Source organism: Drosophila suzukii, chromosome 2R (genome assembly GCF_043229965.1).
Source record: "Drosophila suzukii chromosome 2R, CBGP_Dsuzu_IsoJpt1.0, whole genome shotgun sequence".
Taxonomy (NCBI): domain Eukaryota; kingdom Metazoa; phylum Arthropoda; class Insecta; order Diptera; family Drosophilidae; genus Drosophila; species Drosophila suzukii.
In genome coordinates this window covers 8,092,337-8,105,720 of record NC_092081.1, presented here as the reverse complement: position 1 = coordinate 8,105,720, position 13,384 = coordinate 8,092,337, and the positions used below count along the sequence as shown (strand labels likewise).

At 40.5% G+C, this 13,384-nt stretch overlaps 2 protein-coding genes across 6 annotated transcripts in view; both read left to right on the top strand.

Moving 5' to 3' along the window:
* The first annotated feature begins 748 nt into the window (after positions 1–748).
* Positions 749–6,054, top strand: LOC108009011 (uncharacterized). Of its 3 annotated transcripts, XM_070995091.1 has the most exons (5): positions 1,962–2,168; positions 2,860–3,391; positions 3,468–3,630; positions 4,231–4,537; positions 4,984–6,054. In XM_070995091.1, exons 2-5 carry the CDS (start codon positions 3,284–3,286, stop codon positions 5,804–5,806), a joined length of 1,401 nt encoding a protein of 466 aa, XP_070851192.1. In that variant the 5' UTR covers positions 1,962–2,168; positions 2,860–3,283; the 3' UTR covers positions 5,807–6,054. The 3 variants fall into 3 exon arrangements, with proteins under 3 accessions (XP_016928472.3, XP_070851192.1, XP_065719244.2); XM_017072983.4 differs by lacking the exons at positions 1,962–2,168; positions 2,860–3,391 and adding an exon at positions 749–927; XM_065863172.2 differs by lacking the exon at positions 1,962–2,168 and having other exon boundaries at positions 2,745–3,391.
* CAP (Cbl-associated protein) overlaps positions 5,853–13,384 on the top strand; it is a 40,628-nt gene continuing 33,096 nt past the window's right edge. For 2 of the 3 annotated variants that reach the window (XM_017072975.4, XM_036813134.3), the window contains exons 1-3: positions 5,853–5,967; positions 6,112–6,212; positions 6,279–6,364. In XM_017072975.4, coding sequence (XP_016928464.3) covers positions 5,899–5,967; positions 6,112–6,212; positions 6,279–6,364 — 256 coding nt within the window. In that variant the 5' untranslated portion in view covers positions 5,853–5,898. Of the gene's footprint in view, positions 5,968–6,111; positions 6,213–6,278; positions 6,365–13,225; positions 13,340–13,384 lie in introns of those variants that run through there. The other variant, XM_065863165.2, reaches the window with a different exon arrangement.

The window sequence follows — 13,384 nt, the reverse complement described above, 5'->3', positions numbered from 1 at the left end:
CCGTGTCAGTTTGGTAGCTACTGGTAGTTCAGTTATGCTGGTTGCATTTAATTTCATTTAGGACTCTTGTGGGATCATCAATTGGACATGATTTGACTACTGGCAGTATGCGGGCTGAGGATGAGCTAAAGGTGCAGCTGCAGGGACGAGGGTTTCTTAAAAATGTGGGAGATATTTTAGAACACAATTGGGTTTGTAAACTGTTTAAGCTATAATTGTTTTACTTAGTGAGATAAAAAAATAATTTATTAATAATAGTTCAAATGAAAAACTGAAGTAATAAGGTTAACTGAAGTACTTTCCTTTATACTTTGATGTCAAACCTAATATATTATTATAAATGAATTTCATAATAGATAATAGATAGATAAACATCAAAGGATCCAAAACAAATAATTTCTTTGAAGAAATATATCATCGCCTGCTTAATTAAACGCTTAAACTATTTATAAACCTTATAAACTTAATGACCACTTTGTTGACTGAAAGTAAATTTTGTTTGGTATAATTGTCTTGTTTTTCCCTCACTAAAAGGTTTTATCTATAAATATGTTTAGTAAAAGAAAAAACACTGGATAGGTTTCTACATAGGTATAAAAACTCTCCAAAAACTATCTGAGAGCGTGTTCGCTACCTGAGCAACACAACTTTGTTTGTAGGTGCGTATCAATTCCGGCGATAGCACATCTTATCAATGGGACCATGCTGATAAAGACTGGGAACTCATCGGCAGGCAGGCGCACTATGCTTCAGTTTAGTTCCATTCCGTTTGGATTATAGTTGTTCGGTTTTTTTAGTTCCGTGATTTTCCCGCTGTTGGTGAAAATGCGTCGGATTTCCTTCTGGCAGCGACCAAAGGTGACGCATTTCGCATTTCTGGTCTTCTTTGTGTACATTTTCCTTCTCGTCAGTTATAAATTCCTACAAGTGAGTGTGACAAATTAGATTCCATTCTATTAGCTACAAATAGGCTCTGTCAAAAACACATCCGGAGCTCCTTAGCGTACTTAATGGTTTGAATAATTAATATTTCGCTTTGGGTAGCACGAAATAAAATAAATGCATACCAAAATAAACATGTTGTTTTCATGTGAAAATGTTGTGAAGAAAAAATTCGAAATATAAAGGCACAGTGGGTTAGGGTTTATGGACAAAAATTAAATGTGTTGCCTAATGTTTGATTAAATGTAAAACCCTAGGCGATTGTTCAACCATTCTGAACTTTCACATTATTGAACGATTTTTTGAGAGAAATTGTGTTAGATGTACATTAGCACTTCATTAGCACCTAATAATTAATTAAATAAAAATATATATGTTCAAAAATAGTAGCAACAAAAAAATGTTAATCTGTAAAAATAGTTTTCTTTACTAAACAATAAATAATATCAAAAGTAATACAATTCTTGGTAAATTAAAATATAATCTCTTTTTGAAATCTCTAAAAATGAAATCCATTACATAAAAGTCGATTCAAGAAAACGCAATTAGTTATAAGCAAATGGTTTTCTAAGCCATGCATAAAAATCGAAAAATTCTGGCAAGTCAAGATATTATCTTGATATTTCCGTATGAGATTAAAAATTTGGTCCCACCGTGCCAAAATCATTTTAGCTGAAGCATCAAGTGGTCAACGCCTGCGTTCACTTTCGATTCCCCTGCCCAAGACGAATGTATTAAATGTGGCAATTATACATAAACATGTGTCCGAATAAAAGGAAAGCGCCTCTGTGTGTGCTGGCATGTGGCTATGTATAATTGATATATTTTCATTCTCGATAATAAAAGTGGAGGATGTTGGCCGTATTAACTTAAAAATAGCATGGAAAAGCGGCTCTGACTCACTCGAACCGGCAGACATGGACATGGACACTCCAATCGGGAGACAAGCGTACAATTTATTAAGTCCCTCACCCACCGCCCACCACCCTTCACCCACAATTCCACGCCACCCACCGCCCACTTTTGGGGGCAGGGAGTACTCTTACAAGGCCCTCGAAGCTCTGCCGCCGCGCTGCTAATGCGCAGTTGCTGCGCTGCCGGCGAGTGCCGCCATTTGATGACAGCGCTCGTGGACTGAGGCGCCAGTTTGATGCGAGGCGTGCGTTGATTAACTTGTTGCATACGCGTCCTGGAGAAAAGCGGGAAAGCGCTTTCCCCACCCCCTCGTTAGTGCACGGCGGAAAAACTCCTCAATATGCATTTAATCGTTGGAAAATAGGGCCAACCAAAGGGTTACGGTCGATAGAAGTTAATTTCTTTTGTTTATGTGATGAGATGAGATCAGGGATGTGTTTTTATAGGCAGTGATACGAAAAATACCCAATATTTAGTTCCAACTTAAAACTATAGGTACCTTACCTGTCTTGACTTCTAAGTTGGCTAATACTTTGTAATATATGTAATCCACCGAACCCAAGACTTATACAAACTACGAGTTCTGCCACACCGAATACCATATTAAAAATCAGGTTCATGACAATAAGGAAGGAATAAACTCATCTTTATTAAAAAATATTGTATTATACCAAGGATCTGTGCTTTGCTTAAGATTTGCATCTCATATTCTTGCAAATTAAAAGTGATAGATTCAACGAATACCTACAAATCCATAAGGTACCTAAGTCAGAAAAATAATATTAATAAAAGAAGTAATTTTTAGCTTAGAAGAAAAAAACTCAATGGTGTCAAAAAATATATTATATTATACTAGGAACCGAGCATTTTATATATCAAATATAATATAAAAAATTTACAGATCTATTTTTGATAAAAGTGGTTTCCCAGTTGTCTTGAGGGATTAAACGCTTTGATTTATCACTTTATCACCAAAGGCCAATCGTGTTCTTTTTCTCCCAGTGTGAGTGAGCCATAATTATTTGCGTACTGTGGGGCGCCAAGTGAACTTGTGGCTGGGTCGGTCATTGGGGTGGTGGCCAAAGAATGCCGAGGACGGGCGGCATTCGTAGTGGCAGTCGGCGGTGATGACACTGTAGGGAGACGCCCCCACAGAAAATCACCAACAACAACTACACACACGTGCTATCGCTAATCGATGGCCGGCCATCAAGAGCACTAAGCAAATAAGCAACAGGAGCCGCTTGGGTTGGCCCGCAAAGACCCCAAGTCCGAGAATCCGTAGAGCCGAGACCCAAGACGTCGGCTTCTCGGTCGGCGTTAACGCAGCGCGCAGCTAGAAAATAAATAAACAGGTTTAGTTCAGTTGCCGTCGGCGATTCCTGAGGAGCGGAGTCCCGAGTGCTGTGCGTCCCCCACTCGAGAAATGCTTGTCGTCCAGGAGAACCGCTTCCAGCATGTGTACTTCGCGCTATCCGCCCTGGTGGCCAGCGCCATGCTCGTCCTGGTCTACATATCCATGCGCTCGAGCCTTGTGAGTGTGGTGGAATAGCTTTTTTTTGTCCTTTGGGGATCCCTTGACTCATCCTTTGGGCCATCTTTTCTTGCAGAACGAACGGCTGCGCGAGGATCTGGCCAAAACGCAGCGCCAGTTGATCTTTGAGCGGCCCAATCCGCACTGGGACTACAGCAACAGTTGGCGCAGGATAGGCAACAGCTCGCTCAGACATGAAATATACTCGGCATACTTCGATGTGAGGACGGATATTATAGGTAAGATGGTAAAAGACGACAGGAAAATATGTTATCCGCTATCTAGAAGCGCTTGACAGTCCTGAGGGCCTCGTTAATATGATCCTTCAGTTCCTACGATGTTAGTTTAATCTTGTTTCCTTTCTGTATTCAAAATTATTTATTTGGTGACCCTGACTTATCATTAACTAGCCTATATTCTTATGCCCGCTTCTTTGTCCATATGGTAAGCTAGAAATATAACATATTTATTTATTTATTTATATAATGCTAACAAGTAATTGTAAACTAAATGCTAACAGTGATCATGAGCTATAGCAGCTACAGGCCTTCAGCTCGAAATATAACATATAGTTATAGGAAATATAAGGTAACTTAGGGTTTAGGAAGACTAAGAAACGGGGATAAGAATATCGGAAAACTTATGACAGATCGGGGTCACCAAATAGAATAGCCTTAGAGTTTGGAATGTTATTTTTTGAATTTGAGTATGAATATGAGTTGGAAGGTGAGATAGAGATAGTAGGAGACTTTATTTAAAACTTATTGATTACTTTTCAGACCCATAGTAAATAGCTTTAATAATTTTAATCGGATAACTCAATGTTTTTATGTTTTTAGGGAATGTCCGTTTCGATGAAGAGCAGATGACCATAGGATCCCTTCGTGTCTTCGCCGTTCTGCCGGAGCGTTTGCGCGACTCCTCGGTGAACTGCATCGTGCGCTTCTCGGACTTCACCAGCCAGGAGATCGTGGCCGAGGAGGCGGGGGCCATGCACGATGTGCACAACAACACCTTTGCGGCGTGGAGCGTCATGTGTCCGCTGCACGCCTCCCGCCGCGCCCCCCTGCGACTTCCCCAAGCGGTGGCCTTGGCCTACGCCTCCAACCGACTGAGTCATCTAAGTCCAACCTTTATTCAGATCAGGTATGACTCCACTGTGTATATCATGGGTATATAAAAAGCTCAGTCGATTTCACCATAGATCCAATTTCTTAAAAACTTAAGTAAAAAGTATATATTACATAGTAACCAACAGAGTCATATAAGTTTACCATTATTTAGATTAGTTAGAAACACACCATATCATGTGTAAAGTACACCAAGACACGAACTTCCCACAATCGAAGTTTTAATAACTAAGACAAGATACCTTCTGAAGTTAAACTTCCATATGTACCCAATCTATCCATATCTATTGCAATCATGTACGAGTACTTTTAAAGTTCATCTAATTTGGTTTTCTAATGAGCATTTTCTTATAACTCTGTTGCGTGTTGTAGTTCATCCTAATAAGGAAATTAATTTTAAAAACCATATAATAACGTAAATATAAATCTATAAAATTACTCTTTTTCATTGTATTCCCCTAGTTATCCCCGCAACATGACCAACTTGTTTAGCCGATCCCGTCCCGCGATCTCCGTGTGCGTGGGTCCCTTGCAGGAGAACTATTCCGATGTGCTCCGCCTGGTGGAGTTCGTGGAGATGTACCGCCTGCAGGGCGCCACCCACTTCTACTTCTACTACGTGGAGGCCACCGAGGAGGTGCGTAGCGTGCTGGAGCATTACCAACGGATCGGACTGGCGGATGTCTTCGAGTGGAATGTCCAGGCCCATCTGAGGGATCTCCACTACGCTGGCATAGTGGCGCAGTTCAATGACTGCGTCTATCGGGCCAATGTGGTGGACAACTTCCGGTATGCAGCGGTGGTGGACCTGGACGAGGTGATGATGCCGCTGAAGCACAACTCTCTGGCGGATTACCTGCGTCAGTGCGACGAGGGACGCACCGCGGGCTTTGTCTTCCGCAACGTCTTCTTCCACAGGCGGGACAGCAACGACACCTTCAACGCCCCCGCCCATGTGCTCAATAGGCTGCTGTATACCCAGTCCAAGGTCAGGAGGACCCTGGAGGTATTGCCCGCTTACGTAAGGAGCAAGGTGGTGGTCAATGCCAGGGCCATTGTGGAGATGGGCAATCACCAGGTCTACCGCTCTGCCCCTGGATTCGCCGATCATGTGGTCCATCCCACGGTGGGCTTACTATTTCACTATCGCGACAAGTGCATCAACTGCAAGATGGTGCTGATCGTGGACTATACGGCCAGAAGATTTGGCTCTTTGCTCTTCGATCGAGTGGACAACACGTGCCTCGAAGTTTTCCTAAACCGCGGCATCTGCGATCTGGTATAGCCCCCAATCTGTGGTTCGATCTTCGACAGACGCCCCCTAAAAAAACCAGAGATCTCTCGGGTCAGTTGAACTCGTGGCCTCCGCCCGTCGACATGCTGAAATTCTGCTCGCTGCGAAGGAGCAAGGAGCCTGCGATTCCGGGTCCCAAAGTTGCCAAGAGTGTACGACAAATTAGAATATAAGTCCTAGCTGTTCGCCTCTAAGTGTTATGCCGTAATAAATTGTGCTTTAAGTGATTTGTGATGTAATCCAAAGTGTTTGGTTTCCATTTCTTTATATACCACCCCCCCATCCAAACCCTTTAGTCATCGCTGCGACTGAAGGATGTCCCGCTGAATGACGCCCAACTGCTCCAAGTGCTCCAGGCTCAGCGGGAGCGAGGTCCTTTGATTTTGGCCCTGAGCAGGTGAGCAGTTCGTATAGAGGAAGGTATTTTCCGCGGAGGTCAGAACTCGCCATATTTCACTTTCAGCGCGGGGACGGGAAATCAAGCGAAAACTTGCCGGAAGTGCGGAACCCCCTTCGAAAACCCACAGGTGGTCGAAAATGGAACAACAGGTGAGCCATAGGGGGTGGCTTTTATTACAGCAAGTCCCATAGCTAACCGCATCCTGCTTGCCTTCACTAACACCGTGTAAAATAATTGAATTTATTAAACATCATGGGCTCGACGACAACCAACGCTAAACTAATAAAGTCTAGTTCATAAACAATTATACGGTAACATTTCCTCCCCTAATTGCTGATGTCACACAAATCAGACCAACCATTCAAACAACAATTCATGACAAATATTCTCTAGGGACTTTTTATCACTGCGGAACACTTTTAGGGACCAGGGCATACATATGTTCTACATTTTTGGGGCTCCCGGGAGAGTACAAATTGGGGTTTATGAAAAAAAACACATTAATGTACCAAGTATACTGTAATCTTTTAAAACTTTAAAAAGAATAGATTGTATAAAAAATTTGTTTTGATAAATTAATTCTGAAGATTAGTTATAAAATATATACAAGAATAAGAACTTAAATATACCCTTTAACTGTGCTCCATAAACCATTCTCTAAGTAGTGTTTCTTTAAGTTCCAAAACCTTTGAAATAGAAACAATGCATTTTGTTTTTTTCTGTATATCAACTCTAGTACAAGAGTTTATAATTGCTTTACCCTAAATGGAAAGTTTTATATCTCTTATTCATAAGACCTGCCCCTGCATAAACGAAAACAAAACCATAAACAGTTTAGTGGGAAAAGAACAGAGCAGAAAACAGCTCACTCCCTCGCAAATGGTATTGGAAAAATAATAACTAACAGTGCACGCCGAACCATTTCAAAGCGAACCCCTTTCAGGGACCTTCCCCCTTCGAAGCACCCCCTTCCAAGCCCCTCTCCCTCATTTAACCCCCCTGACAGCGCCCATGTCCATCTGTTGGAGCTTGACGAAGCGAACGACGCGCCGATGACAATGACGCTGGCATTATGTGTTTACGGCGGAGTGTGACAGGCGGGGGAGGGGGTGACATGGTGGTGGAGGGGGTTCCCGGGAATAAGGGAATTCGGGGGAGGGACGACCCCCGCCTAACAGAAGGGGGCTCAATGAGTGGTCACTGCCTAAGCCGGCAAAAACGTAAAAAACCAACTAAAAGTCAACATAAAATGCGAGGGGCGATCCAGAAGTGGTTAATTGGTATAGGAAAGTTTCAAAAATACGTGGATATTATTACCTACTTAGGTTATTTATAGAAATATATTAATAAAAATAAGCTTATATGGTCGTCAAAATAATTGACAAGTTTGTTTCACACAATTATATTTAGAAAATGTCATAATATAGTGATAAAATATATTATTTTAATGACTAGTAAAATACTAATATTATTTTCTATGAAATATAAATTGGCGATGATTTACGTGTTTACATTTATGAGTTATAGCTGAGGTTAGGGGTGATATCAAAGTGTTTGGTAATTAAAACAAAAAATATTTTTATCGCTTTCTGGAAATCTGAAAAAATTTCGCTTATCGACTAGAAAGTGAGAACTCAAAACTCTCCCTATGGACACATGCACTGCCACCCGCTATGTCGTCATCGTCATTCATCGACTGCCTCCACTCCAGACATATGTCTGTGCCCGTCCAGCAGTGACTATAGCGTGAGTGATATAGCCCCATCCACACGAGTCCCAGTTCCGATTCCAGTTGTAGTTCAGTCGCAGCTTCTGCCGCTGCCCTAAACCAGATGCGCACATGCGGCGGCACAATGCACTGACAATGATTGGATTCTTTTGTTCTGTTTGCTGGCCAGGCCTCTGAGTTCTTTCTGGCCCCCCTTCCCCTTCCCTTGGCTACCGCCACCCCTGCCCTGCTGCGCCCCCACTCAAACTGACCCCCCGACCCTCGCTGTGCATTTGTGTGTGAATTTATGCATACAAATTTGAAAAATATCGGATCTGTGGTTCGTGCCCGCCGAACGCAGAACGCAAATCGGGGGAGCAACGACGACAAAGTCACCGAGAACAACAAAACTTTAGGGGTACGGATCTTGGAGTACCCTTGATATTCTGTGTGTGATGCAGAAAAGAATATTTATAGAATGATTTTGATGAAACTTGATATGATACCTTTATTTGGTATATATTTTCTTAAAATAGTATTAATATGATATTAGGATTGTTTATAAAAATAAGACTTATATGGGAATTTAAAGTACTACAACTATGAATATCAACCTATCAAATATAACGACAGATATTATATTGGATGATAAAAATATATACCTTATTTTAGTCATCCTTCAAGTCTTTAACCGCAATCAGTAGGGTTTTAAAAGATACAAAGATGTATTTTTAAAGTATATTGTTGAATACTTTGGGACACCTTTATAAGAAACCTCTGTGGCACCCTTTATAATAAATGAATTTCTGTGCTGTGCCCACTTCCACTTCCCTCGATTACTGGGTATCCGTAGGATTTTAAAATAATTCACAAAGGTATCTTTTTAAAACAAGGCACCTTTATAAAGAATCTCTGTGGCACCCTCGATTATAAATAAATATCTTTGTTGAACCCACTTCCACTTCGAACTACCAGACCAATACTCCCTTGGGGCCATCGATTACTGGGTATCGCCATGGCAAAACATCAACAAGTCACGGCTCTAAGCCGGCTACAACTACAACTACCAGTGCAAACAGCGACCAGTCCTCAGTCCGTAGTCCTCACCCACCACTCGATGCCGACGTCGACGTCGGCGCAGACGCAGACGCCGGCAGAGGCTGAGGCAGAAACAGCAACAAGTCTCTAATCAACAGGCGACTTTTGCTCTCTGCTCTGCTGCTGCTGCGCTGCTTTTGCTCTGCTCTTGCTCTGCTTTCGGTCTGCTTTTGCTCTGCCCGCTGCTGGCGTGCTTTTTGCCTTCGGTGTGTCGGTGTTATACGATACGATACCGTATTCCCCAAGCGATTTAGTTACTACAGAAGTTTTGCCAAGTCAAGTTGTCGCGAGCGAAAATCTATATATTTTTGCTAGCTTTTTTTTTGCGGGGCGATCAGTCAAGTTCAGTGGCGAAAAAAAAGATAAACCATAAACATTTAGAACGGGCGCGTGAAATGTATTAACTACCAACTACCGTTGAGTGCGAAAAAAGAACGTAATACAATCAGGCCAAAAAAGTGAGTTGCCCGTTTTATTCGTATTCTAAGCCCCACTATTCGAATCCGTTCAGAGCTTGAGTTTGGCGCCCTTTTTTCGTGTCACTGGGCCAAGACGCTATTGACCCAGTATAGCCAGTCATACCTTCTGGTCTTCGTTACGTATTTAAATCAATCGAATGGAGCTCTATTTGATTATCGGGTTCCGATTTAAAATTCAGCTGATAGGCAAATGCAGACCGAATTTGGGTTAATCATTGCCTGTGTGCGTCTGTTGATAATCATACCCCAAAAATGGCACAAATACCGCCTTATATAGATCTGTCTGTGCATATATATATCTTTATAATTTGTTTTAAATTATACAGTGCAACCCTTTTTTCCCCCAGTTGGTCACAGTTCAATTAAGTCTCTAATGACCGGATGTCAGTGTTGTGAGTGTGTGGTGCATGCAAATGAAGCCGGTATTGTGAATGTCCCGGAATTCGGGTTTGATTTAATAGTGAAAATTATATTTTTTATAATTAATTTAGGTCCCAGTGGGTCAGCCCGAGTGGAATTCGTAATTCAATTGGCTGTCCGGCACTCCCCGAGCTCGCTCACGATTAATTATAATTCTCAATTCGGCATTCTTCTATCGCCGAACCGAAAGAAAGCCAAGGCAAATAGCGAACATTGTCTATGTACTACTACTATTTATTCTGCTTTTGTTTACCGCTGGGCTACATTTTTGATAAGCCTCAGCTGGCGAAAAGTCAAAATTTTTGTTATTACCCCATGTGTGTGTGTTTGGGTTTTTTATTTGCCCAGCCAAAACACAAACAAAAGTTATTGTCAATTGCTAGAAGCGATAAAAAGACACTAAAAGAGGGAGATGGAAAGAGTCTGATGGTGCCTGGCGCGTACTAGAAAATGTTTAAAAAAATATTATTTAGGCTGGCTCGGCCATTCATGAGACCATTAAAAAGTTTAAAGAGGTTGTAGAGCTCTTTACACCAAAATTTTATTTCACATTAAATCGGAAATGCCTTCTTGAGTACTTTGCCATGACTAAAAATAAACTGAAATCAATAGGTTTTGTTACCAAGAACCTTTTAGAGCGACAAGCTCTTTGTTTACTTCAATCGATTATAAAAGAAAGGCGACCTAGTTGAGAGCCTCACCTAAATTTTTAACCACCAGCTGTTCTTTGTCCCAAGACAACTCACTTATAATTCGTACACAATTTAACGAAATCAACGTCATTATTCGGTGGTGACTCAATCTAGTGGGGTCATTGGCTCGGGAAACACTCCTCAATCAATTGGTGCCCTTTGGGCCAGCTCAATCCATAGATTTTGGGTGGTATGTAGGTATTGCTATATCTGGTTACCTAGGCCAAATTGCCCCTGTGCGGCTACTCAATTTGTTTGTGGGGTATCAATTTTAATGGATTTTGTCACTTTGCTTAGCCAGGGGGCATAAATGAGTGATTGCGATCGATTGTTGTGGTTAAGGGGCTTTTGTTTTTTGGTTCCGCCTTCTAATAGAGGTTCAAAGGGGTCTGAAAGAAAGATTAAAATTAATATTTTCTCGGTTCTCTTTGAGTTTATATGTGTTTGTGGTTATACGTCTATGGAATTTACAATAACTTAATTTATATTTTTTAATTATTGTATTTGTTGTTCATTTCCATCAACAATCAAACTATTTATTGATAACAAAAGAATAGGTTATTGTTAATCCATAGCAACAATGCATTTGTTGCATTTCCTTATTATTTTTAAATACATTTTGTGAAGCATACTTTTAGGTGAATGCAAAATTGTTTTTAAAGTAAAGTTCAAACATTCGTATCACCACATATTTACATATTTGTAATTTGTGGTGAAAGGATTTTATGTTTATAGGACTACTTTGAAAATATTTCAATTTTGTAAGCTCAAAAAATATTTTAAGAACTTCTGAATAATCAAATTCATCACCTTAATTAATATTTCAAAGTGCTAATATATAAACAACCTTTTCTTGTAAAATGATATAATGTGATGATAAAGGTACCTGTAAAAATTAAGAGAATAATAAAATGCCATAAAGTGAGAATGAATATGGCTAAAAAACCATAAAACGACTAAAAGCCGCCTCTCCGTTTCTGTTTTCATTTGCGGCTAATTTAGACCAGTGATTACCTCCAAAAGCTCGACTTAAAGCGGTCTGCTAATGGCGTCAGGTTTACTTTTCTGGTAGCGCCCCCGCAGTTCGACCCCCACCGAACCTTTCCAAAACCGTTGACCATTGTGTCGCTTGGCCATTATTTCATTATGATAATTTTGCCAGCCGGTTTGTGGCTATCTATAAAGTCGTTTTGCCGCCGCTCAGCTTACGCAGCCGACTGGCTTTTTGGCAATAAACAGAATTTCAGTATTGAATTGTGATTCAGAGTCTGAAAGAGCAGCACAAACGGAATTTTTGACAATGCAATCAACGTGAATTTGTTATTTTGCTAAGAAATGACTTCAGAATTTTGGTTTGCTAACGTTTCGGTTATATAATTCGTGGGTTGCTCTGCGGTCCAAGTTCTCAAATAAATTATAAAGCAAATGCTTGAATAAATACTGATAAACATTTTTGAGTTTGCTGTGCGAAATGTTCTTATCTTTTCCTGATTTGTGTCGGCCTATGTTGTACGATAAGTTAACATCATGCCACAACAAAGGAAAATCAGTGATTAGAGAGTAGTGGAAAATGTGGTAATGATGTCCTAATAAATCTTGATCAATATGTGGTTACAGATTAGTAAAAACCCCAGTGATGAACAACTTGTGAATGGTGAAAATTAATTAAAAGCATAGGTGTTTATCCAAATATGAAAACTGAGTTGATTAAAAATCACAGAAAAACACCAAAAAGTATGCAATACTTTTACAATTTAATGTATGATACGGTTTTCATAGAATCTCTAAGAAATATGGAGAACTATAATTTAAAAATTTGTTACAAAGTAACAAAGATCTCTAAAAATGTTGAGCTAGTTATGAAAATCACTTGAGATTTTTCTGCTTTAAACTTGTTTTATTACATTTAAATATTTAATTCATTAAAATTGTTTCCATTAGGTTTTACTACCACTTTTTTTCCGTTTATATGACTTTGAAATTCCAAATATTTGTATTTAATAGTTGAACTAGCTTCAAAAATTCCAGCACCGCAAGACAATCAAGATAGGTAAACAAATGTAAAAACTGAAGAACTTGCCGGAAACCTAACATAAACAAAGCTCATTATAGTTGTTTTACTATTAACATTTAACAAATTGCATTGCCTTGAAAGTAAGGGGGTATCAAAGCACTCAAAACAACCCGTTTAACCTTAACTTTCCCATCTAATCAGGTTTATATTTTGCTTATGATTTCATGGCAGCCAGCCAGAATAGCACTCCCCAAATGCTCCGCAAGTCGAGACCCCTCTGTTTATTCCAGAAATCGAAAGCTGCTTCCAGCTGTTGACGGATTGGCGCAGTGCCAAAACATTTCTAATGTCCGATACCAAGAGCCCAGCAAATTAGAAGCTGTCGGAAGCCGATTTGCAATCGATTCCAGTGCGAGAGCGAGATGGCCGACCATCAGAATCAGCAAAAGTTGAAGGCTTCGTCGGAACAGAAACTTATCTACAACAGCCCAACTTGTGTCGTGTATTTCCAGGTGTACGGGGGAGCTTTCGGAGCTTCGGCTTCAGTTGGGCACTAGAACTTCGACTTTGACGTTGTGTCGATCGAGAGCGAGAGCTATAGATATAGTATAGCTATCGGAAATTACACTGCACTACACACTCGCAACCGGAATTGTAGTGATTTTTACCCCCAGTTGTGGTTTTCGAGTCGCCGAATAAAAATAGACCCCAGTGTTTGTGTTTTTTGTTTAGCTTTTCTTTATTTAACTCCCTCTGTG